This window comes from Panthera pardus, unplaced genomic scaffold (assembly GCF_024362965.1).
Source record: "Panthera pardus isolate Hobbes unplaced genomic scaffold, ASM2436296v1 HiC_scaffold_16, whole genome shotgun sequence".
Classification (NCBI taxonomy): Eukaryota; Metazoa; Chordata; class Mammalia; order Carnivora; family Felidae; genus Panthera; species Panthera pardus.
The window spans coordinates 139,510,580-139,533,443 of record NW_026526721.1 but is presented as its reverse complement, the minus strand read 5'-3'; the positions used below and the strand labels follow the sequence as shown (position 1 = coordinate 139,533,443).

The following is a 22,864-nucleotide window of genomic DNA, read 5'->3' as shown; positions in this document are numbered from 1 at the left end:
AGTTCCCAATACTGTAGTTTTCAGTTTGTAGTTATACCTTAAAAGCAAAAGGAAACAGTCTCTATTTGGATCCAAGGCGGTAACTATGGTACAGTGGTTAAAGTCACAAGTTTGGGCTAGAATCCCAGCCTTTCCGCTCTGTCCTTGAGCAAGTTTATGTGATTGTTGATAGAATTAAATAAGAAAATATATTTAAGCATTTAGCATAGTACCTCTCATAAGTGCTCTCTAAATGGCAGCTATCATTATTACTGTGACCAGTATTATTAGCTATGCACCATTAAATCACATAAATTCCTTGTGCTCCACTGTGTGCCTAGTAAGGTATGGAGAAGGAGAATAGGACAGATGAGTGTGGGGTAAGGCATGACGTATCGGGGGGATTAGGGTTGATAACCCATTTTGCATTCATTAAGCTCTCCTTTGCTGAAAGTCAGAGAACTATTTAATAAGAAAATATAATTAAATTATTACATTAAAGTCCTTCCCCAAGATTCTAGTATTAAAAGGAAAACAGCTACTAGCAACGTGGATGGAACTGGAGAGTGTTATGCTAAGTGAAATAAGTCATATAGAGAAAGACAGATATCATATGTTTTTCACTCTTATGTGGATCCTGACAAACGTAACAGAAGACCATGGGGGAGGGGAAGGAAAAAAAAAAGTTAAAGAGGGAGGGAGCCAAACCATAAGAGACTCTTAAAAACTGAGAATAAACTGAGGGTTGATGGGGAGTGGGAGGGAGGGGAGGGTGGGCGATGGGCATTGAGGAGGGCTCCTGTTGGGATGAGCACTGGGTGTTGTATGGAAACCAATTTGACAATAAATTTCATATTAAAAAATAAAAAAATAAAAATAAAAAATAAGAAATTAAAAAAAAAGGAAAACAACTAAGGAAAAATCTCTGGTAGTTTCTACAGTAACCAGCAGGGTTCACCTTGGCATGAACATGAGTCAATGGCTTGGCTGAGCATGAAAATGCCACAGGAAGGCCAATGTTGTCATGGCCCATGAACCGTATAAACTGAATTTTACTCATTCACAGTGGACAACTCTATTTAGGGAGGCACCTGTGAGGCCAGAGAAACAACTTGATTAGTCGCTCTTTTCTTCTTGGAGTTGGTTCTTCTTCCTCTGCTCTGCCTGTCTGCCACCTGTATAAAATCACTGTGAGGAGAGTTCTGTTTTAATATCCATTTATGCTGGATATTTATTTCCTGGCTATCTCTTTCCAGCCCCCAAGCATGCTTGATATCTCAGTCCTGGGCTACAATTCCATGCGTTTATCCCATCAGTGTTTATTAAGTGCCTGCTATATGTAGGACATTACCCTTGATGTCTGAGTATGAAAAATAGCATCAAGACCGAAAGTATATCCAAAGAGCCCCGTTTCAAGGACCCCAAATGGAATTAACAAGAACTAAATGGTCCCGAAGGATACAAAAAGTTAAGGATCTACAGTGCAAGAGCCAAAAGAACAAATTGCCTGCTTGAGTTACACAATAAGCCTGTCTCTCAGGTCAGTAAGTAGCCCATCTAGATCAGTGCATCTCCAAGGGTGGTTTGTGGATGAGTGCCCTTCTACAAATTGTCATCGTTACTCTCTATTGATGCAAATACAGACTAACAGTAAGCATTAGAAACTTTTCTAGCAATTTGACATTACCACTGACTTTCAAATGCATGATCAGTGGATTCACATCACCGAACAGAGACTGGACCAGTCAGGAATTGTCAAACTTGCCTGGTCAGCCATGCATGGCCACAGCTATGTCACAGTCGTGTGCAGTATAACCACGTATTGAGCTATAATGGACCAGATATTTTTTAAATGGTCCTTCGGTTCAAATAATTATGCTTTATAGAATTATTGATGTTTTTCTTGTCGCTTATTTATGGTACATATTCAATGTCTTGGTTTTCATTTTGGTCTGAACACTGGTTTCATTTTCATCTGCATATACCTGTGTTTCTATCCGCTACAGTCCTTCTAAAGAAATTAATTGGTAACACATTTAACTAGAATGAGAACTCTGGCAACCTAACATTCTGCTGCAAAGCCCACAATTCAAACCTGCTCTAGTACCAGAAGCTATTTCCAACCAGAAGCAAGCGACCCCATTCCCTTCCCCAAGCCACCCTTCTGTCTCCACACTACACCTCCCTGGAGTTTTTGTCACAATCTGAACTGATTGCTTAGGCACAAGGACCACATCCTACTCCTGCCCACCTCCTTCCTTCCCAGAGTCTGAGATGATACATTCGGTGGTGCTCAAAGTGCACCAACCAGTGGCACTAACTACACCAGGAGCTTGTCAGAAATGCAGAATCTCAGGCCTCAATCCAGACTGCTGAATTGGAAGCTTTGAAAAGAGGCCCAAGAATGTGTTTTTTAGCCAGCCCTCTGGGTGATTGTTAAAAACAATCAGGAGGAAATGCCTAAGAATGCATACTCTTAAGCGCTTAGTATAGGAGAGGTCCTGCCACCTAGTGGACATTTAGGGAATGTGCATTTTTCTTCCCTTTCTTGACTGGGACTGGAGAGCCACCTACGTCACTGTTTTTGATAATACTTCCTTTAGGCCTGGTTTAGCTTTTTTTTTTTTTTTCCAAATTTCTTTTAATGTTTATTTTTATTTCTGAGAAAGAGAGAGAGCGTGCACATGCGGGGGAGGGGCAGAGAGAGAGGGAGACACAGAGCAGGCTCCAGGCTCTAAGCTGTCTGTCAGTGCAGAGCCCGACGCAGGGCTAGAACTCATGAACCTCAAGACCATGACCGGAGTCAAAGTCAGTCGCCCAACCAACTGAGCCATCCAGGCGCCCCTAAGCCTGGTTTGTCTTAATTGCCAACTGGATGTTCTATTTAATCACTCAGCCTGGTAACACATCCCTCTGGGACTTGAACCCTTCAGAGAATCCCACTCTGTTTGGCTGGGGCCCTGATCCTCCTCTAAGTACTTAGAAGGCTTCTTCACGCAGACCTCTCATGCCTTCCTGAGCTTCTCTTCAGAACCACAGGGTCTCACCAGTCCCACAAGGATGAGTCCCAGATGGATGTGTCCACTCCTGTAGCTGGATCCAGCAGGGTTTGGATCTAGACAATCAGACCTCCATCCTTAGATGTTTGTGGTCAAGGTCAGTCAGGGACCTCCCAGTAGGAGGAGAGAGGCAAGGACTGACCCACCTCCCCTGCTGCGTCAGAAGAAAGTGAACAGCAATCTGGTGATCTCACTGAATGTTCTCTGTAGGTCAATTCTATGTTTAATATCAAAAGAGCTGAGTCTTAGATTGGAGGAAGACAAGAAAAAAAAGAGTTAAAATAATTTTACTAACAAGTTATTTTCTCTCATCATAAAATCCTCCCATGTTCATGTACAAAGTTGAAAATTTCAACAAAAATAATTTTTATAAATCTTTTAACTCCATCTTCCAAAGACAAGCAGTGTTAAAATCTTCAGTATATCTCTTTTTTCTATGCATCTCTATTTTTTCTAAACACGGGATCATACTGGCATACCATTTTTTAACCAGCTTTTAATGTTTAACAACATATCATGAACATTTTCCTTTGTCATTAAGTATTGCTCTGAATTCTGACTTTTATTGGCTATAAATTATTGTTGCTTATAGATATACCCTAATTTTTTAAGCCAGTCCCCAAGATTTAGACAAGTTAAAGTAATTTTTAAAACAGTATCTTATGTCAGCAAAGGGCCAGACTATTAACTCATGCTCTTCATAAGGGGAAAAAAATGAATCAAATCAATGATGACAGTTTTAAATGATATATAATTCTCATTTACGAAAATAACAAAGTGTTCTAAAAATGAGAGCCATTGTATGCATTATAATCCTTCAAGTTAGACATTCACATTTTCAGCGGGTGATCGCTATCTTTGTCCTTAAGTAAAATACAAGGACATCTTCAGGTAAATGAGTATTTTAGAAGTTAGGGGATGAAAAAGCTTGAGCCCTTCCACTAGTACGACCATCTGTTCCATCCATCTCCACTCTCCACTCTGCCCCTACTCACCATACATCATGTGTGCAGTCCCAGCTGAGAGCACAGTGTGATTCATATACCTCAAGCGCACTCTAGGAGCCTTAGCCATCAGCATGAGAATAAGTGCTCTCTACCAGCTTCTGGTATGTGCAGGGGAGTTGTGGGACTTGATACTTCAAGTGCAGGAAAGAGCACCCCGTAAGTAGATCAGGACAGACAGAAATAGAGGGCAAGAGAAGAAAGGAAAGCCATCAGCTGGAGTGGAGGGGGAAAAAACTGGAAACAGGGCAATAGCAAAGAAGGGAAACATCAGAAGTTCAAGGCTCTTTCATCCAACTTCGGTTTTCATTGAGATACAGCACAGAGCAGTGGATAGACGACAGGCTTTCCAAGGCCAATTTAGCAGTGTCTATCACAGCATAAAATGCATACATGGTTTGACCCAGCTGTCCATCTGACAATACTCTATCCCATAGAAATACTCACAGCGGACCAAGATCTGTGTTCACCCTGTTTTCTTTGCCCCTCTGTTGTTTTTGTTGTTGTTGTTGAAAATTAATAACAATCCAAATGTCCGTCCACAGGGGAATGCTCAAATAAATTATGGCATATCTAAAGTATCCACTAGAAAAATAAACAGATTTTTTTAAAAAAATTTTTTTAACATTTATTTATTATTGAGAGACAGAAAGACTCAGAGCATGAGTAAGGGATGGGTAGAGAGAGCAGAGACACAGAATCCGAAGCAGGCTCCAGGCTCCGAGCTGTCAGCACAGAGCCCAACGCGGGGCTCGAACTCACAAACTGTGAGATCATGACCTGAGCCGAAATCGGTCACCCAATCAACTGAGCCACGCAGGCGCCCCTAAACAGATTCTTTAAAAGAGGTCCTTTTAGGAATACATAATAGAGAAGCAACCACACATTAAGTATAGTCGGATCCCATTTGGAGTTTTAAAAGTCTGTATCATTGTGAGTGCACAAATGTGCACAGAAAAAGGTCCTGGATACACATCAACCAGTGACACTAGGCACCTTAAAAAGGAAAGAGTAGAGCAAAGGAGGGTGCTAATACTAACTCCACATACGACTGCATTCAAGATTTTTTTACAGTAGGAATGCATTAATGAATAACTTGTACCGTTTTCTTTAAAAGTTAAGATCATATGCTTATAGTCAGACAGACTTAGGTAAACTTCTTGCTCTTAAATTTACCACTGCAGGGCAGATTTTTTTAACCTCTCTGACCCTCAGTCTACTTACTTTTAAACGGGCTCATAATATCTGGCTTTCAGATTTGTTGTAAAGATGAAAGTTAATGTGTATAAACCATCCAGCATAGCACCTGCCATTTAGTAGAGACTACATAACTATTCTTGGAACAGAAACATTCTTTCAGCCTCGGGCTCCCCTTTTCCAGTTTTTGTTCCCCTTTCTGACTTTGAAATACATTGACAACCATATAAACATAAATGAAGAGAAGCAAAACAAAACATCACATACACAGCTACAGTAGAGGCACAAACAATTGAAAGAAGAGTCTAAGCAACAGCCAAGATATTTTTCAATCTCTTTCAAAAATTAAAAATTCAGGGGTGTCTGGGTGGCTCGATTAGTTAAGCATCTGACCCTTGATCGCAGCTCAGGTCATGATCTCAGGGTCATGAGTTCAAGCCCCACATTGGACTCTGTGCCCAGTGGGAAGTCTACTTAAAATTTTTTTTTTCATTTAAATAAGAAACCAAGAAAAGTATAAAGGAGCTGAACTGGAATTTTAATTCTGGCAGTCTGGCTCCAGTACCAGAGCTCTTCATCATTATACTTCCTTATGACACAAAAAGGCAAAGAAACTGCTGGCACCCCAAGGAAAGAATCTAAGCCACAGAGAAAACACTGGTCTACATGCAGGGGAAGGTGCAGGGCAGTCAGACCTAGTGTGACAGGAGCAGAGGGGTTCAGCGCATATCTAGTCCTACAGTCCAAGGTCAGATTCTGGTGCTACTGTTAATCAGCCACTGAGCCTTGAGCGAATCTCTTAGTCTCAGTCTCCTCATCCGTAAAACGGGGATCCTATCTCCCAGAACTGTGGGATTCTGTGTGTATTATTTTTATAATGAAGCTTAGAAAGACCCGAAGCAGACTGGATGTTAGGGATGTAGAACGCAATGTGAGAACAACCGCTAAGTAGATAATGACAGAATTGAAGTTTCTAATGCTGAGGATACTATGGATACAAGGGGAACAGATACAACAGCCAAATCCCTGGATGCTTCCAACGGGTAGTTTTCAAACAAGATAATGTACAATGTGGATGGTTAACTTGTAGAGCTTGCACTGAAGTTGAAAAGGTACTGTTGGGAGAGTCAGTCTTACAAAGACATCAGAGGTGACCGCTGGAATCTCCCTGCGCCAGACATTTCCCACAGGTTGTCCTGAATTCCCTGTGGTCTTTCCAAATGCAAACCTCCTGGCTGGATATCATATCAAGTCACTAGTGTCTCCAAGTGGATGAACTGGGTAGGATTCCTTTCTCCCTTGACAGGGTCCAATAATGGCAATGGAAGGAATGGACTGGAAGGAGCCATGAAGGGGTGAGGATAGCAGGGAATGGATGAGAGAGAGAGAAAATAAGGAGCAGGACTGTCATGTGCATGCTTTCAGGTTGTGTGCTGGGCGGTAGAGGTGGCATTTACCCACGGTTCAGTCTGTGACGCAGTGCTCTAAAGAACTGCATCACCTGTATCACGTCTTGCCAAAAAAGACACTGAACACAGAGGTTCCAGTAAAATTTGGACAAATGTTTGAATGGCATGTTGATCTGGGGCTATCAAGATATTCCAAGATTGATAGCACGGTAATGCCTAAGGAAATTTGCTAAAAGAGGAGAATTTAAATGTTCTCAACAAGTATATGTGTATCTATACATTGTATATATTTATATATAGACAATATTGTGTACATTTATATACAATTGCATATAAAAATGTATATAAAATATTTGAGGTGACAGATGTGTTAAATCACCCAGATGGAAGAAATCCTGTCATGATGTATGTGTACAGCAAATCACCACAATGTATACTTTAAATACCTTACAATTTTATTTGTCAATTGTACCTCAATAACCCTGAAAAAAAAGTTATTTCAAGAATCTTCAAATTACTTAGCTGGCCTACTGCATTAAATCTTAGGAATGTTCCCCGGCATTTGGTAGGCGCGTAGGGAATATTGAGAACAGAAGACCATGGTTTGGCTCTTAGGTATGACATTTACCAGGTATTTAACCTTGGATAAATCACTAATTCTCTCCAGCAGAGAATATAATCAGAGATTGATTGACCATAAAGAACCAAGGACATTAATCTGCACTCCATTAATCTGCTACTCCAATACAATAACCATATTTCCCCTTGTGGGGAAAACAGGACAAAATACACTAAATCAGTACTAACCCCCAAAACCTAAACTGTGATTACCAGAAAAACATAGCAACTCCAGGACAAATTAGGCAATCAGTTGCTTTGCACCGTCACTTTCAATGGTCTTACCTCCCTTGGAGAGGAGCACAGAAGTGTTCAGTCTATGTAGATGCCCATTCTCAATTCCCCAGTAAGTCTGGGCTTTTACCCCGTCAGTTTCTAAAAGACATACTCATGCTCCATAATAAATCTATTCTCTGAAAGGATTGGTGGCCAGTATATCCTTACCTCTCCAGGGCAGAGGCTTTGGGTTTGAGTACAGCCCCTGGAAATGCAGAGACTCTGCACCAAAGGTAGCCTGCATTATAGTGACACTGCAGACAAAATAGGCAAGAGTGATATTGGGAAACCATTTCACCTGTACGTACGACCCATATTGACACAGGGATGGTTTCTCTCCGTAGTCGGTCTACTCTGTGGCTGATGCCACTGAGGAGTTCTATTTAGAGATCAGCTTTTCAAGTTCTGGACCAATTCATCCTCCTTAACTTGAACTGAAATAAATAGGATCCCGCTTCTCCATCCACACTAGAGAGACACCAGAAATCCAAAATCAACTGGGCTTTGGAAATGAGAATCAGAAATCCTCCATGGTCAAAAGCCATTCTCCATGGCATTGACTGAAACAGAGTTATTTTTGGTGAACCTCTATCCCCATGACATTTGTCAGTATTGACTTATACAAGGGACTTGACTTTATTGAACTTTACTGCCTCTGAAAACATAGAATGGTACTGCAAGTATGACTATTTAATTCAATTATCTATTCTGTTAGGTTACTTGGCATTTGAGTTAAGAGTGTTGGGTGGGGGGGAGGTTGATGGTCTATTAGTCTAGATGGCAATACTTGATGAGTGGCAAATTTTACCTCAACTACTCACGTTGCAGCTTATACAGGTCCTACTATCTTAAGCCCAGCCTCAGAATTAATGAAAAGATATTTATTTGGTTCTTTGTTTGCTTAGATCTGGAAAGAACTTCTTATACTAAGCCTAAGATATAAAACTAAAGGTCAAAAATGTGTCAGTAAAAGATGTTCCTGCCGTTTAAGGGAGAAAAAAAAATACATGTTAATTTTTGCAGGATTTTCAATTGAATGGGTTTCCAGGGAAACACGTATCTGCAAGGAGTTCATCCTATTTAATATTTATGGTCAAACATAGGGAATAGTGCTTTCTTGTTATCCCTTTCTGGTTACACATGATATGCTCATTCTTAACTTTCCTTTGAAGTGATCATTCTATGTCTGAGTCTTATCTCTTCCCCAAACAAAGAAAACAAATGCCCATTCTATGATTTAAAAAAAAAGTTTTGCAATATCAATAATATAAGACTGGCAATCACCATATATATATATATATATATATATATATATATGTATGTACATACATACATATATATATAATTAATATGACACACTTTTCCTAGATGAATGGAAGGCTATTTGATTGTTTGTTGTTTTATTGCAAATTTGATTACTTTTTTTAAAGAGTTTTTAAGAGTTCAATTGGAAAAACAAAACTGGTAGAAAATGACCATCTTCAAGTGTGAGTGAGTTGCATGTTTTCTTGGAAGATCTGCTAAGGCAAACCTATAAATTCAATTTTATGTGTGATTTTAAAGTACTCTCAGCTGAAATGTTGGATAATGCAGAGAACTCCCATTTAACCTTTATCTGGACTCACCAGTTGTTACCATTATACCACATTTACCTTACCATAGTGTGTGTGAGAATATATGTATGTGTTTGTTTGTATTTGTCAGAATCAGGCAAGAGTAACTTGCAGACATCATACCCACCCCTTGAACTCTAAATACTTCAGAGCGCCCCCTAAAATCAAAGAAATTCTCCTGGAAAATTTACATTACAGGGGCACCTGGGGTGGCTCAGTCAGTTGGGCATCTGACTTTGGTTCTCAGGTCATGATCTCACAGTTCGTGGGTTTGGGCCCCGCGTCGGGCTCTGAGCTGACAGCTCAGAGCCTGGAGCCTGCTTTGGATTCTGTGTCTCCCTCCTCTCTCTGCCCCTCCCCTACTTGCACTCTGTCTTTCTCTCAAAAATAAATAAACATTTAAAAAGAATTATTAAAAAAAAAAAAAAGAAAGCTTACATTGCAGTGCTCAGAATCAGGAAATGTAATATTGATGCATACCATTATCTAATCTATAGACTTTATGTAAATTTCATAAAATGTGCCCACCTCTCTTCCCTCCCAGGAGTGGGGGTAGAGACTGAGACCAGGGCTGGAGAAAGGATTGTCTCTGGAGGCTTTCGTGGGTTTGCTCTTTTAGCAAACCATGCTACTCCTTTAGCCTCCTGACAGGGCTGATCCAGGCTACGATCAATTGTTCTTTATTCCAGTTTTGTTTCTGGTCCGGGATTCAGGCCAGGATTATGTATTTCATCTAGCTTTTGTGTCTCTTTTATCTGCTTTAATCTGTAATGGTTTAACAGCCTTTCTGTGTTTTTTTGTGGCATTGACATGTTTGAAGTACAGGCCTATGATTTTGTAGGACGTCCCTCAGTTTGGGTTTGACTGATGTTTCCTCATGATTAGAATCAGATTCTGTACTTTTGACCAAAATGCTACAAAAAAAAAAAAAAAAAAAAAAAAAAAACCAAAAAACCTGTATCATGTGATGTTTGTTCCTATAAAAATTTAAGTGTGTCATTCAGAAATAGTTCCCACTTTTCCAAACCTCCTTCATCTTCATGTGAAGAGGTTTCCATCATTATTGACAAGCTTGTACATTATCTCATTGGGTTGGAAGGAAGTATATTTTCTAGAAGCCCTCTTATTAAGCATCCATTCAATACGCTACAGATGAACTTCTTAAGAGTAAAAGTTATTTGCTTCTCTGTCACTTATGACATTTTTAAAGTTGGCATGACAGTATGATACCTGGGGGACACGTTTCTTTGTGGTAGGGACAGAAAGCAGATTCTCTGCAGTCTGAAGATCTCTGAAGATAGCAGATACAGATGCTGCCTCTTTATTCTCTTCTCATGCTTTAACTGGACATTCTTTTCTTTCCACAGGCCAATCCTACTACATTACAAAACAATAAGATTGGAATGTATCTTAGGTTAATCTTGATAGCAACTATGTATCTTTCTAGGCTACTCTGGTATTTGAAATAAAATGAAGAACCATTTCTAGATTTGGCTCTCCGCGTACCAACATGAGGTAGATCCAAGTTTTGAAAACTCTTCTACAAATCCTCTTTTATTCACTGCTTCCTTGAAGGCCAGCCCCAATATCACTTCCTTTCTGCTTATTTCTCCATTCCCCCTCGGAACGAATCATTTATTTCCTTGTGCTGTCATGAGATGTTACTAGAGCACTTACGGTGCATGCACCACCTCTTATTACAGCTTCTGAACATGCCTGGGTAATTCACCAGATTCGGATCATCTTGATTGACACCAAAAATGTTCCTAAGCATATTCTGTGTGCCCAGCGCTGTGCCATGTGTTGAGAATAAAAAGTTCACTGAGACCAGCATGGGGTTTCCAATTAGACGTGCTGGGTGAGCTTTGTGTCTAGACTGGAGATGAGCAGCAACTGTGTTGACGACCAAGCTATAATCAATACTCTACTGGATGACTGGCATTTGTCTTAGAGAAGAGGAAGAAAGAGTGTCACCGGTGTTGTTTCAGAAGTAATAATTCCACTTCACTCCACGTTCACTTAACACACGAAGCATTCCGTGCATCAGATAGTGTTTCCTGCTTGTTGATATGTCTTTTTAGTTGGGTTGCAATTTTCAGAGGAAGGCTACGTCTTCCTCCTACACATGATATTGATATATAAATGGTTCGAACTTTTAACTCTGTTTATTTCGATGATCAGTTTTAATTAGCTCAAGCTATTTGTAACCCCACATCTATTTTTATAAGGCTTTATTTAGATATAATTTACATATCATAAAATTCCTCTGTTTTAAGTGTAGAGTTCCATAATTGGGAGTATATTTGCAGAGTTTTGCAATCATCACCAAAATCTTATTTTAGAACATTTCCATCACCCCAAAGAAACTTTGAACCGATTTACAGTTACTCTTCACTCCTGTACCCAGTCCCTGGCCACAACTCATCTACTTCCTGCCCCTATAGATGTGCCTTTACTGAGCTGCACAGAAATGGAAGCATGCAAACGGACTGGGTCCGCTTCCACTTAGGTCCATCCACACTGTAGCAGGGATCACTACTCCGTCTGAACCTGTAAATTATTCTCCATAACATTTTTAAATACAAGTGAAAGAATGGAGCCTTTAGTGAACAAAGAATAAATCTTTCGAAAACCACATCAATTGTGGCAGAGCCTAGATTTTGCACTAGTTGTTCTGAAAGGTGAAAAAGCAAAGTAAATGCAGGTGACTCGATCATTCCTTCTTCATTCATTCATTATTCCTATTATTAGGGAAATTTGTTTTAAAATTAACCTGTGACATGCTATTCTGCAATAAAGAAAGTTTATGATAGCTGTTAAATGTCAAAACCACCCCACTCAAACGACCACTCAACTTTTCAAATCAAGTCCATCCATGTGAGTTTCAATGAAATCATCATCTTAGCACATTAAGCTAAGTCAAAAGGGATCTACTTTCTTTCATTAATTAAAGAGTACATAATAATAAATGCCTATGTGATATTCATGCTAAGCATAAAGTATATTCATAAAAATGTGAAATATTGAAGAGGTTTTCTTTCTAGAGATAGAGGAAAACATTGATCAAAATAAATATACGAAGAGGCATTAAATTAGGCTCCTGTATGGAAAAACGGATAAGTCATTTTAGTGACCTTGAATTTATGTTGAAACATATAATTAGTGGCCCAGAACTTTCAAAACATTGAAATAATTTTCTTCTTAGAAAAGCAGTGCGGAGAAGTGGGACAAGCAAGTTCTAAAATAGCAAATCAAGAGCCAAAAGCTACGTAAGGGTGAGAAAACCAACCTCTGTTTCCACTCTGTAAAGTGAATGGAAATACTTGCCTACCAGTCTTATTGTTTGGTTATGAAAATAACATGTGGTAGACCTCACCAATAATAGTGAGGCTAAATAATTATGGCTAAATAATCAATTTAGCCAGGGTTCTAAGTAAAGTCACACCAAACTGAAGCTTTATTGTATGTTTTCTGGACTATGATGCCCAAGCTTCGTCAGACTATATCAGCCATTAAAGGTTTGCTTTTGAATCAAATGTTCATTCTTGGAAAAGAGCAAACATTCCACTGTTGGCTTAGAAGAGAGAAGAATCAGTGCTGATAACATTGGTCTAAAATATCTTTCAAAAGCTTTTCTTTTCTTTCAACTCCCAGCCTTACAGGTGCTAGTCTGTATTCGCTTCTGCATATATACGTTTTTCATTTGGTCTAGGTCCTGGTTCTCAAACTTTAGCCTGCATTAGAATCCCTGGCCTCACCCCACAAAGTCTCTGTGGGACTAGAGAATTTGCATTTATAAGAAGTTCCAGGAGATACCAATGCTGTTGGTTCAGGAACCACTGGCCTAAGGCCTGACCCAATCTTTGTGGAACTACAAAGGGCTTACCTCACTCAGTCTATAAACTGACACATTTCATCTAGTAGAAGGCTGTTGTAACCGTGTTTGTGGTATCTTTTGCATGACTACGCTAGGGAAACCGCTCCACCTTAATGAAATAAAACACAATCTCCAGACCTTGGGCTTGGAAAGAGCATCCAAGTGGGGGAGGCCACCAGGACTGCCTTCTGAGAACCTCCATATCCTTGGACAGCTCTCAATTCAGTTACTGGGGCTGCTTTTGACATCTTGGGCCCCAGGAGTGTGTTGTTCCCACCACAGTGTTCTCATCAGAGCCCTCTCTCCCATCACACCAGATCGGAATCCATTCCCTTTACGCTAGTAAACCATGTTGTTGCTTTTTCAAGCACATTTTTGCAAAAGCAAATTGTTCTTGGTGATGGATTGCAAACAAAAGCCTCCCCTTAGTATCTTTTAGTAAAGAGCTGTAACAGGCTGGAACTATCAAAAAAGTTTTTCTCAAATACTAACAGAGAAAAAAAGCAAAATTAGAAACAAAGAGTACAAGTTGTTTTAAAAGAGGAGGGCTTTGAGCTTCTATTCCTGCCAAACAGACTCAATCCCAGAGCCTAAAGGCCCCAGTCTTGTTCTGTGGCCACTTGGGATTTGCATGACCTTGTGTCCTGCCCACCTCTTCTGGCTGGTCGCTTTCCTCCTTTGTAAAAACCAAAAACATGTCTGCCCTCGGTGCAATCTGGGAAAAAAGACCGCTCTTCCAGGTGATGTATCCTTATAGATGGTCTTGCTTCCAGCAATATATTCATAGAACAGAATTCTGTGTTTCTCAAAATAGGTTTCACGGAACACTTGTAGCAGATGTTACCAGATACATGGGGTTCTATGATCAGATGTGTTTGGGAAATACTGAGTTACGTGAAGTCATACAAAGTTGGGCACTTTTCTTTTCCAAATCTCTAAAAGAGGGATATACAATGTGTTATTTCCCAAACTCATTTGACCACAGAACCCCTTGTTACTGCTTCTTCTTCAAAGCATCTCTTGGGACACTGTGTGGTATTGTGGATCACTTTGGGAACATCATCTGACTGTTAATCCAGTGCCATGGTGTCCAGTTAGTCAGGATCACACAATTAAAATAATCAAGGGAGGGGCAGATGGGTGGTTCAGTCAAGTGTCCAACTTCCGCTCAGGTCATGATCTCATGGTTCATGAGTTCGAGCCCCACGTCCGGTTCTGTGCTGACAGCTCAGAGCCTGGAGCCTGCTTCAGATTCTGTGTCTCCCTCTCTTTCTGCCCCTCCCCTGCTCGTGCTCTCTCTCAAAAATAAATAAACATAAAAAAAAATTTTAAGTAAAAAATATTCAAGGGGAGAGTGATTCATGCTAATTAACGTACCTGGGACTGAGGAAGTAAAAAGTTCCAAAACGGTCTGACTTGGGCATGAACCTATCAACTCAAAGTTTTTTTATAATTCTTGAGGTGGGAATGTCAAATCCCAGGCCTGGAACAAATCCCCTTAATTTTCTCTCTCCCTCCAAGGCAGGATATATTTTGGAGGAAGAAACAACTTGCTCATAGGTTGGATGTAGATCGTGAGGGCAAGTAAGGAGTCAAGGAGGCACCAAGGCTTTGTGCTTAAACCCCCAGGTGGATGGTGGTACCTAGATGGAAAGACTACAGGAGGAACAGATTTTAGAAAGAATGAAACTGTAGATGCCTATTCGTTGTGCCAATGGACATGTCAAGCTGACAGCTGGATAGCAGATTCTGGTTTTAAGAGAGACATCTGGGAGGAGACATACATTTGGATGTCATTAGCATTTACCTGTCTTTTAAAAGCCATCAAACAAGATGAGTTCAATCACCCACAGTAGACGATGGCAAACTTTTTCTCTAAAACACACTATATTGAGGAGGGCACCTTTTGGGATGAGCACTGGGTGCTGTATGGAAACCAATTTGACAATAAATTTCATATACTGAAAAATAAATAAATAAAATAAAACATACTAAATACTTTTAGCAAGCCATATGGTCTCTGTTACAACTATTCAATTCTGCCACTGTAGCAGAGTAGATATAGAAGCAGCCATAGACAATATGTAAATGAATGAGTGTGACTGTGTTTCAATAAAACTTTATTTGCAAAACAGGTAGTGACCCAAATTTGTCCCACTGGCCAAAGCTTGCTGACTCCTAACCTACAGTGAAAATGTCAACTGAGAAGAGGAAGTCTAAGAGAGCCTAAAGCACTCCGATAATAATAATTATTACGTACACATAATTCTATCACTTACCATGCCAGTCACTGTTCTAAATGCTTTACTTAGGGGTAGCTCACTCAGTTAAGCAATCAACTCTTGATCTCGGCTCAGGTCACGATCTCACAGTTTGTGAGTTCAAGCCCCGTGTCAGGCTCTGCACTCCTCCCCCACTCACGCTCTCATACTCCCTCTCAAAAATAAATGAAAACTTTTTTTAATTAAAAAAGTTAATGCTTTCCTTATATTGACTCTTAATGGTACCCACCTCATCAGTTATCGTGAAGATTATCACTATTTTCCAAAGGAGAAAGCACTACCTAAATGAAATGTTCACTTCTCTCTCCTGTGGAAAAAAAAAACAAACAAAAGTCCCAAGGCTCACAATCTAGACTAGTATGGCAGTTCTGTGAAAGTGCTAGGTTCATCAACCTAGATTCCTTCCAGTTCATTCTTCTATCATCTGGAGTACAGCTGTCATTCTAATGGGCCAAAATCATGGCTGGGGCTACAGACATCATGTCCACATTCCAATAGTTAGAAGAAGCAAATGAGATGCACCAGTTGTTTCTTAAGTTTCCTAGAAACTGCCTTACAACATTTCTTCTACCACATCTCATTGGCCAGAAGTTATTCCCACAGACACGTCGATGTGTGAGGGAGACTAGGAAACAAAAGTTTCTTCCCGAAGGCCACTGCACAACTAAAATTTAGATATTCTCTTACTAAAGCAGAAAGAAAGAAAAATTATTAAGCTAGCATTAACATTGCTTTCAGGTTTATTAATTATCTTCACGTGCTTTTTTGCAAGTGTAGTTGCCAACAGTCTCCCTAAGACATTTCTCCTCAGCTGTCTTGTATTTCTGGCGTCTGTTGTTGAAATCCTGTGTACTCTTCAAAAGCCAGTTCACAGGTCACCTCTTCCATAACGTTCTGCCCAACTCGCTAGGCACATTGTTCCCGCGTTCCCATGTAACAGCTATCACATTTCCTTGGATTTAGTTCTTTCTTGGTATGTCTCCTTGGCCTGTGGCCCCTGCTTGTCCAGGGAACTCAAGGACAGGTGGAGTCAGGTCGAGGTGTGGACGGTAAATTTTTAAGAACTAAGGGAAACATGTAGCGAAACTGCAGATGCGCAAAAAGAAGTATGAAGGATGCTCTGGCACGTGGTAAAGGGGCTATGGTTGAACACCCAGTAGAACAGCAGTTCTCAAATTTTGCTGCCCGTGAAAATAACCTGAGGAACTTTAAAAAATCTTGATGCTCGGACGCCTGGGCGGTTCAGTCAGTGGAGCATCCGACTCTTGATTTCAGCTCAGGGCATGATCTCACACTTCGTGAGTTTGAGCCCCGCACCAGGCTCTGCACTGACAGTGTGGAGTCTACGTGGGATTCTCTCTTCCCCTCCCCTGCTCTCTCTCTCTCTCTCTCTCAAAATATATAAATAAGCTTAAAACAAATCTTGATGCTCACGTTTCACCCCACACTGATCAAATCAGAATTTCTGAGCGTGGCACATAGGCATCAATGTTTTTTAGTGTTTGGGTGATGCCAATGTGCAGCCTTATTTGAGAATCAACACAGATGACAACAGAGGAAAAGAGACTGAAGGAAGCAGCTTCCCTCCTTCAGAGACCTTGAGGGTTTGTTGTTTACCTACGAGGTTTTCCAAGCAATATTATTAGTCTTTTCCTTTTAGGTTATTTCCTTCCAGCTGAAGACAGAGATGTATTTACATAATAAATTATTATTGATTGAAACGCTTCTAATGAGAATTATTAAAGCCCTCCCAAGTTTATTTCAGGCAGTTTGATGCACTATGGGTCAAATAAGTCTTATTTAAGCTTCCCTTTAAGTAACTAAATTAGAGTAGTCAGCCTGGGAAATAAGAAAACAATCTTACCAAAGCTCACCTCATTTGTGACACATAATATGTTTAAATTGCTTTATCGACTTCACAAAGAAGCATGCCAGATCGATCACAAGTGACAGCCCTGTGATTGCTTTCCTCAGGGTGTGAGGGGCCATATTTCAAATTCAGCATGAGCGCTGGACTCCATTTTCAACTCACGGTAATGAGAGTTTCGTGCACCTATTACACGTAAAGAATATCCCCCACTTGGAGCAAGGAGTGCATTCAAGAAAATTTTGTACTGTGTTCTCCAAAAGATAACAGTTAGTGAGAAAGTGAGTTCTCTTAAATATGGTCTGGAACTTTCATTTCCTATTCAGAGATTTCTGAGGCAACTCAGGATTGTTTTGATTCAGTAAAAATGCCATTGATTCTCGGAAGTCTTCTACGTGTCTTGTAAAACTCGAGGAAGAAAACGTTGCCAGAACCATTCCTTCCTTTTTCTCTGCAGTATGTGTATCCAGTTCTGGGGCAGAGTACCACTCATTTGTCTAAGCACATTTGGAAATTTCTGGAAGGTGTTTTTAAGTGTTCCTTTGAAATGAAAGTTGAGGCTCTGGCTTTGGTTGATACCGTTACTGGTGAAAAGCAAGAAATTGCTTGGATTTGTGCCTTCGGTGAAATAGAAAGGGAGCCAGGAAATGTAGTGGGCAAAACTGTGGAATTGGATGGATCCGACATGCGGCTCCTTACCAGAAAAGAGAGGACTTAGAACATGCATGTTTGCCAGGAAAGAAAACTGCTTTACTGAAAGGTTAATTTTCAGATTAGTGTGGGGAAATTTGAGATAAATAAATGAAATCAGACAAAACACATAAGGCCCGGATCCTTTTTCCTGGGGTTTTCGGAAAACAGTCACTGCTTCCAATGAAATGTTTTGACATTTTCAGTAGGGAGAAAATGTTAATTGTAATGTTATGTGTATGTGTTCTTAAAAACACTTGCAAATAAATCTTTTATTCGTTTTAAGAGTAATCAGAGAGTAAAAACACTATTAAAATGTTAGCTATGTTTGTTATTCCTTATGGTAATTTTCCTGCTGTCTAGGACACTGCAGTTCACTTTCCTGACTCAAATGTATCAATTTGGAGAAAATTCCTTTGCTTGTCTTATAGTTCAGTTGCAGTTTCTCTCCAGGAGTCTTATTAGGAAACATCCATGAGGTCTGCCTGGGTTTCTTCCCTTGTTCTGTCTCACCTTTTGCTTATTCTCTTCCCTTGAATCAATGGCTCCTTTACTTTGTTTATAAAATCACCAGCGCTTAAAGACTGCCTTGAGTATCAGTCTGTATATTGAATATATGTGCTACTAAGCTACTTAGTGGCAGGGGTGGGATCAAATTTGGGGACAACCATCTCTGCTCTCCCCACCCCCCGCCACAGCCACCTCCCTGCTGTGCACTTAACAGACACCCCATAGGTGTTTGCTGAATGGCTGTCACGCAGCCCTTTCCCAGAATCCCATGTTGCAGTTGACTAGAACTTCATGTCCAAAGAGGAGGTCTCACTATTGAGTATTACAATATTGCAGTGTCTGTGGTCCCTTAGGAGGGAAATACCAACAAGGTCATAAAACAAGGTGTAAATGTCACCACCTGAGTCCCAGCCCTGCACACTGAGTCTCTGGAAGAAAGAGAAAAGAAAGCAGCTTTGGCCCTTACTGAATCATGACCTAGAACACACACATACGGTGGACATACACATGCTTATCCACCTGGAGAAAAACCCTTAGTAATCATCTCAGCAAGCATTTAGGGTGTAATTCGATATTTGTTAGCATCTCAGTTAAAAGATGTGGTGATTCTTATAGAAAATGCTTTTTCTCTTTTGATCGCGGTCTTTAAACCTCAAGCACGTGAATACGACTTAAATCACAATTAAGCTCGAAAATAATCTCAAAAGCAGATTTGACTGGAATAAAATGGTAGATGTACACAGCTATCTACACACTACTTCCAAGACTGCTGTCGTACAAACTAGGGAGGGGAGGGGGGGGGGGGGACAGTGCTATTAGAGTAGAGGCTCTTCATTTAAGGGCACCGGCACAGACTCTCCCTCGTGCTCATAAACAAAACATAAAAGCAGAATGAGCAAAGCTAATTTAAGCTTTAGGCCTCATGTAGATTAGTGCTAATGACGTAGAAAATCATCAGCTGCAAGGAACAAAACAGAACTCATTCACAGACACCCGTGAAAAGCATTTTCAGAAGTGGCTTTCCTTGGCATGTTTCTACAACCGGTAGGGCCTGCGTGTCATTAGGAAGATGGTTGGATCCTGCTATTAAAAGCCCATCCGTTACATCCAACAGATTTAACCAGTAGCACTTGCATGACTAGATTAATGTTTTGGAGTCAGTCATCTCGTTACTACTGGGATTTTCTCTGGGTCGTGCTAATAAACTGGATTATTGATTTTAGGATTTTGTGCGTATCCAAGGATATTCTCTAAGATGTCTTTATGATGTTTCATGCTTAAGTTGTCAACCAAAATGACATCACAATGAGTAATCATTTTCTAATCGCGTTAAAAGCGGTTAAAAACAAGCGTATAAAATGGATCTTCCCAGCTTCGGAATAACAGGAGCGTTCTTGCTGTCACTCTTCCAGCTGAGTGACGGTCATCCCTACCTGTGTGCCATCTTCCCCAGGAATTAGCTGCATTCTCTGCTTAAGACCTTTGATAGTCAGAAAGCTGCTTTCCAATATGTTTGAATGGCAGGAGAGCTCAAAAGACACCTCAACCTAAATAGGATTTTAGCACATCAGGTGCTATTCCAAAGTAAAGCAAGCTGGGTTGCTGTGTTGGTGGTGGTGTTTATTCATCTTCCCTTCTCATTTCATGCGTATGGATGGACGCTTCTCGGTGTATATGCCCGGCTCTCAGGGTGTATGGGGCTGGTGAATGCATGCGTAGAGTGTGTGTCTATGTAAAGTAGAAACTGAAGCGGGCTAACAAAATGAACTACTGCATGCAAGAGGTATATGAAGTGCACTCGGCTGCCGGCAGCAACTGCTACATGCAGGCCACTGATTATTACACGTATTTCGAAGATAGTCCGGGTTACAGTGGTTGCAACGCTCAGGCTGTGCCCAGTAACAACATATATATGGAACAGGCCTGGGCAGTGAATCAGCCTTATACCTGTAGTTACCCTGGAAACATGCTGAAAAGCAAGGACTCTGACTTGGACATGGCCCTGAATCAATACAGCCAACCTGAATATTTCACTGAAGAAAAGCCTACTTTTTCTCAAGTGCAGTCGCCATCGTACTCTCAAAAAAAAGGTAGGGACCGTTTTACTTGAATTTGTTAAAAGTTTCCACGTCTGTTTCTGTTGTGCTTTAAAGTTACAGTTTGCATCAGCTCTGTCAAATCTTTGACTCTGAACGCTGAATGTTCGAAATTAAAAACAGCAGTAAAGAGAGAGGTTGCTAGGTGATTTGAGAGGGGTCTGTGGGCAACAAAGATTTCCAAGCACTTTTTTTCCAAGCATATATGAAAGCTGGATCGAGCTGATTTTTTAAGCTGTGTGTGTGTGTGTATAGTGTGTGTGAGTGTGTCTATATATATCTATATATATATATATCTCAAAATGAATATGGTCAGTTTCTTTGCTAAAGAGAATATGTAAAAGGCTTCCCCTTGGTGGATAGGCACTCTGGCTTTTGAAGTAGGCTAATTCTCCCCAGTTCAGGTTCAGTTTAAAAGCTCATTTGATTTTTTTTCTTGGTATTTCATATTCAAAGTTTATTATAGTTAACTAATAAAATATTTTAGTGACTTTTGATAATAGTATAACATTGATATGTTGGGATTTATAAATGTTCATCTTAATATATTTACTTACCCATGTTAAGCTATAAAGAACCCACTTGTGACCACAGTAAGCCATAAGAGCATAAAACTCAGAAAGGAACTAATACACTTTCTATTGCCACTTTGTCCCTAAAGTTTCACATGTCTGGAATCATGCCAAATGAATTCTCTACATGAAAGCAAGTGTAATATCCTTCAAAATATCCAAAGTTAAGACAAGTGCAATATCTAGTTATTTTAATAGACACTGTGGCTTTACAATGCTGCTTAATTTTCTATCAATAGAACATTTCTTGCACACCAAAAAATAAAATAAAAGAAGCAAACAGGTAGTACTCAGGGAAAGTAGTGGCCTCTGCCAGATATTTTGGAAATAGCTTAAATTCTAGCACAAATATGCCAGAAACTGTTTTTTCCCTGTGTATGACCTACAGGATATTGCATAGGAAATCAAATTTACAGGTTTCTGTAATTAGCAAAAATATGATCCCCATTGATCCTCAAAGGTGAATTTCTTTGCAAAATTATCTTAGAACAGAATATGGCTTAGCTGATTATGGCTACTACAAAAATTATCATTTGCTTTTCTTAATGTGACTCCGTAATTAAAAGTGGACTGTTTTGAAAACAAAATCTAAAAAACAAAAACCTCAAACTCAAACCCCTGTTTAGTTTTTACCATACACTGAGTTCGGATTTTCTGTACTGTTCTCTAACTTCCAAATATGAAATATAAAGGGAATTGCAACATAAAACATTTTCAGAGTAATTGTCTGCATTTTCATTTAATTTCAAGGATATCCTTAATATCCCCTGTAAGGATGCCCAAATTTCTCACCGATTACAAAGGGCACACCACGTAAGTCCCCTAATGGGAACATTTGAGATAGATTGATTGTGTGCTTTCTATTTCATTTAGTATTACACTTATAAGTAACTTATCTTTGAAAAGAAGTTAACACTGCCTCATTAGACATGCCTGGAAATGCCTCTCATAAGGTTGTAGGAGCGCAAGACAATAGGGTGTCTGCCCCTCTATTTGGGCATTCTGCTATTCTTAAAAATTCCTGCAAAACTTTTCAGGCTCTTTTACTCTGTTTTCTTTTGTCTTTTCACAGTGTGTTCTTCAAGCAGTGCTGGAGAATATTTGCTCATAAAACGTTAAACCAGAGATTCTTTGCTAATTAATTTGATGCTTGAACTAGAGGCTAAGACACATTGTATGCATATATTGATGTAATTTCCCAAAGCCATATGCCATTGAAAGGCCACTGCCACCTGCCAAACTCACTAAATCAAAGCAGGCAAATATTCTTAAATGCGCCATTATTTACTGTTACGAGTCTTTAAGTAAATCCCAGTAAAACTGAACCCAGCTGTTAACTGTCTCTTAGGACAAAAGGTCGTGCCCAACATGTTTATCCATATTGATCCATTATTGATTTTTGTTGTTGTTGGAGGACATCAGTAGTATCTCCTTAAGGCAAAATTAAGAGTATAAACAGGTGTTCAGTGGGGCACAGCTCATTATTCCAATTGGATTTTTATCTATTTTCATGAAATTCATAATTGTTTCATCTGGGTTTCTTTCTGTCACTACAGCACTACAAACTCAATAGCACAGCTGTCTTAACTTTTTCATTTTTTTTTTAAAGGATGGCTTATTCTTTAGCCTTTAATTGTGTTTCTAGTAAATAGAAAATGATCATAATCTTGTAAAAAAAATTTACTATAAGTACCCATAGATGAAATAAAGGAAGGCTACAGAACCCAATGTCAAGACTAGTTATCTTAGTGGTACGCTTCAGAATGACTTTTAGTTCTTTTTGTGTTGTTTTTGTTTTTACATTTATAGCCAAGA

The 22,864-nt window shown here is 39.8% G+C and overlaps 1 protein-coding gene across 13 annotated transcripts in view; it reads left to right on the top strand.

Moving 5' to 3' along the window:
* THRB (thyroid hormone receptor beta) overlaps positions 1 to 22,864 on the top strand; it is a 385,312-nt gene that overhangs the window by 308,538 nt on the left and 53,910 nt on the right. The window contains exon 1 of one of the 13 annotated variants that reach the window (XM_019422922.2): positions 19,809 to 20,471. The exons of the other annotated variants lie outside the window; for them this stretch is intronic. Within the exon in view, the coding sequence (XP_019278467.1) occupies positions 20,144 to 20,471 (328 nt within the window). The 5' untranslated portion in view covers positions 19,809 to 20,143. Of the gene's footprint in view, positions 1 to 19,808; positions 20,472 to 22,864 lie in introns of those variants that run through there. 13 annotated transcript variants of the gene reach the window in all.